The following is a 3,485-nucleotide window of genomic DNA, read 5'->3' on the forward strand; positions in this document are numbered from 1 at the left end:
ATCTCCCAATGGCGCCAAAACACCACGCCGCACTTGCAAAGCGATGGGCGGAGCGTCGATGGGGGAGGCGGGATTCAAAGTACGCAAACACCGAGTCCCACTTTTTTTATTCCGACAATATAAACAGAAAAGCGGGCTACCGTATTCTCTCCAACCACTTGAATCATTCGAACTGTCGTCTCGGCTGTCAGTTTATCGACTGTGAGTGAAATTGAGTCATTCAATGGTAGAATCAACTGCTCATCTCGTTTTCCCCAATACTTGACAAGGGCAATGTTCATGGGAACTCTGACAGTCACTTCTGACACTCCTGCGCCATTATGAGACATTCTGAATACTAATCATATTGTTTGAATTGGGATCCATACTGAAAATAAGAAAAAGACAACTACGACAACTGGAAACCCATTCGGATTGACTTCATCATATTAACTTTCTAAAAATTTACTGATTTTATTTTTAGAGCTATTTTAAAAAGAACTGATCTAAATCCGGGATTATGCTTTACACGTAGGTCATTTAAGAATAAGAAGAATAGTGCACATAGAAGAAGAAAAAGAGAGGGAAAAAAATAAAAATCTTTGACTGATTTTGGGTGCGGTTGCGAAAACGATAAATAATATTGGGTACAGAAAGAAAAAACAACGGTAAAACTGAAGAGAGACTAGAGAAATGAGACAAAAAGGAAGAAAGTTTGGAAAAAAATCATAAAAAAGTTTTATTCTTCGTCCATTGAGGTTCTTCTCAATACTGGAACTGGGAATCCGTGTTTCGAATCCTTGGCTGGCCATTCGTAGGTTTTATTAATCAGCTCATCGTATTCAACACTGTATAAGTTTTGGCGAATGAACATTTCCTGGAATTTGAAACTTTGAAAAATTAATCTAAAAATAAAGTCCTACCATGTCTTCCGGTTTTGGATGCAATGTTGCCAAATCGTGACGATAACAATACTCTCCAACTTCAACGGCAATCTTTACAGAAAGTTCACGAATGTCTTTGAGGCGAGGGTAGACACGAGAATAGGTGTTCAGCGATTTCTCAGATACAGCCTCAGCCACCATACGTGCAGCAAGAAGGAATAGCTTATCCGGAATATTCTTGACAGCGAAAAGAACAGCTCCAAGTGCCACACCTGGGAAGATGTAGGCGTTGTTTCCTTGTCCCGGCTTGAAGAGTTTCCCATTCAATTCCACGTTCTCAAATGGAGATCCTGATGCAAAGAGAACGGCTCCCTGAAAAGTTTAAACTACAAATCAATACGATTTTTCAAAGACATACATTAGTGCATCTGTAAGCAGTTTCCGCTGTGCATTCAGCCTTGCTAGTTGGGTTTGAAAGAGCAAAAATGATTGGGCGTGGATTGTTTTTAGCCATTTCTTTGATGATGTCCTCTGTGAATGCTCCCGCCACAGTTGATGCTCCGATCAGGGCTCCTGGCTTCACAGTTCTCACAACTTCCAGAAGATTTTTGGTATCAGGAAGGTCTTTGGCGAACTTCACGTGTCTCTCTCCGAGAGACTTGATACGAGAAGTGGTGATGAGTCCTTCGATGTCGACCATGTAGATTCGGCCACACGCTTCTTCTTCGGTCAAACCCTCATCCATCATTTGGCGAACACACATTTCAGCAACTCCCGTGGCAGCTCCTCCAGCTCCCAAGAACACAATCTTCTCTTGTGAGAGCTTCTTCTTGGTTACACGTGTTGAGGCAAGAAGACCAGCAACAACGACAGCAGCAGTTCCTGAAAATTGGAATAATTGAGAAAATGAAACTATTAAAGCAAGATTTACCTTGAATATCGTCATTGAACATACAATACTCGCCCTTGTATCGATCCAACAATCTGTATGCATTCTGGTTTCCAAAGTCTTCGAACTGGATGAGAGTATCTCTTCCAAATCGTTTTGTTGCTGCTTTCATGAAGTTGTCAACAAGAGTGTCATACTCTGGACCACGGACACGCTTTCTTCGCAATCCTGTGTAGAATGGATCGTTGAGCAGCTCGGTGTTATCAGTTCCGACATCCAGGATAACTGGAAGACACCACTCTGGACGAATTCCAGCGAGGGCAACATAGAGAGATAGTTTTCCGACTGGAATTCCAATTCCGTATGTTCCAAGATCTCCGAGTCCAAGAATACGTTCTCCATCAGTGATCACAATAGCCCGAACGTCTTCAGTGTGCCAATTGGCAAGGATCTGATAGATCTTACTGATGCTGTTGTCATTGATAGTTACATAAAGTCCTTTTGGGTTACGGTAGATAAATCCAAAGTGTTGGCATGCTTGTCCGACAGTTGGAGTGTAGACAATTGGCATCAACTCTTTGACGTTATCACAGAGGACACGATAGTAGAGTTTCTCGTTACGATCCTGGAGAGAATCGAGCTGGATGTACTTGGCCAGGTTGTCGGGCTGCTGACGGAGCTTAGTGATGATACGATATGCTTGTTGCTCTTCAGTCATAAATGCAGGTGGCAAAAGACCATGAACTCCAAGATACTGACGTTCGTGTAGAGAGAATGCCATTCCTTTGTTGAGCCCTGGAGATTTGAGCAAATCGATTCCACGTTTGGATGGAGTGATACGCTCGGGACGGTACATTTTGTGAAGAGCCAGCGTTTTTGGATCAGAAAAGTCCGGTTCGTTTTTGTCACTACAGCATTTGGCTGTCGAGGATAGACGGCGAATGCTGCAAATATTGGAATAACAAATCCAGTTGAAGCTATAGCTTACCTCGCCGGTGAGAGCCGACTCAGCATGTTTGGAAGTTGTTGGTGGTTGAAAAACCCAGGAAGCCTTTGGAGGCTCTGAAATGGCCAAGGATTTGAACTTTCGGCACCAGAAAATGTGTTGTAACACGTGAAACAGGCTCTGATAAGCCGATAGGTGACAATGGGGTGAAAATGAGGTGAAAGATAAGGCGAGAGGAGTACAATTTCTTCTGATAAAAATATGAAATATGGAGATGGAAATGTTGCAGACGAATGTGTCATGTGTGGGAGAAATCAGCAAAACTTTTTTGTTTCGGATGTGAATAAGCATGGAAATCGATAGAATCCAATGCGTTAGATGCAAAAGGGAGAAGCCAGAAAAAGGCGATGTCCCTTCTTTTCCCGACATGTATCGATCTATTCGTATTCATCACGGATAAACTGAGTGAAGTGCACTTTGAAGAGACATAGGGAACGAAATGGAAAACGGGCGGAACATTAAAAAACTATGCTTGTTCGGAACCTTTGAAAACAATAAAATGAAAAGGAAAACCAAAATGGCTGGGCGGCAAAGAGTGCTCAAGAGTCATTGTGAGGGGGAGAGCAGGAAGAAAAACAAAAAATGCTCGAAGTAGAGAGAAAGAGGAGGAGAGAAAAAGAGGAAAAAAGTTTTTGGAATATAAAGTCAGTCTAAAGGTATCTTTTCCTGGTATTTATTTACAAGGAAATTTTCAAAAACATGTTGTTGATGACCTTGCCATCGAATT

The 3,485-nt window shown here is 42.2% G+C and overlaps 2 protein-coding genes across 2 annotated transcripts in view; both read right to left on the bottom strand.

The window, feature by feature from the left end:
• The window catches only part of CBG20661, a gene marked incomplete at both ends in the record, with an annotated part of 1,476 nt that extends 1,147 nt beyond the window's left edge, over positions 1-329 (bottom strand). The window contains one exon of the mRNA XM_002631451.1: positions 141-329. Within this exon, the coding sequence (XP_002631497.1) occupies positions 141-329 (189 nt within the window). The remainder of the gene's footprint in view (positions 1-140) is intronic.
• Positions 330-718: 389 nt separating this feature from the next.
• Cbr-men-1 lies at positions 719-2,766 on the bottom strand (the record flags this gene model as incomplete). The annotated part of the gene is made up of 5 exons (XM_045242675.1): positions 719-856; positions 903-1,235; positions 1,282-1,745; positions 1,795-2,696; positions 2,741-2,766. The coding sequence occupies 5 exons, from the start codon at positions 2,764-2,766 to the stop codon at positions 719-721; spliced, it is 1,863 nt and encodes a 620-aa protein (XP_045100348.1).
• Between the last annotated feature and the right edge of the window lie 719 nt (positions 2,767-3,485).

Source organism: Caenorhabditis briggsae (genome assembly GCF_000004555.2).
Source record: "Caenorhabditis briggsae complete genome, chrII, whole genome shotgun sequence".
Classification (NCBI taxonomy): Eukaryota; Metazoa; Nematoda; class Chromadorea; order Rhabditida; family Rhabditidae; genus Caenorhabditis; species Caenorhabditis briggsae.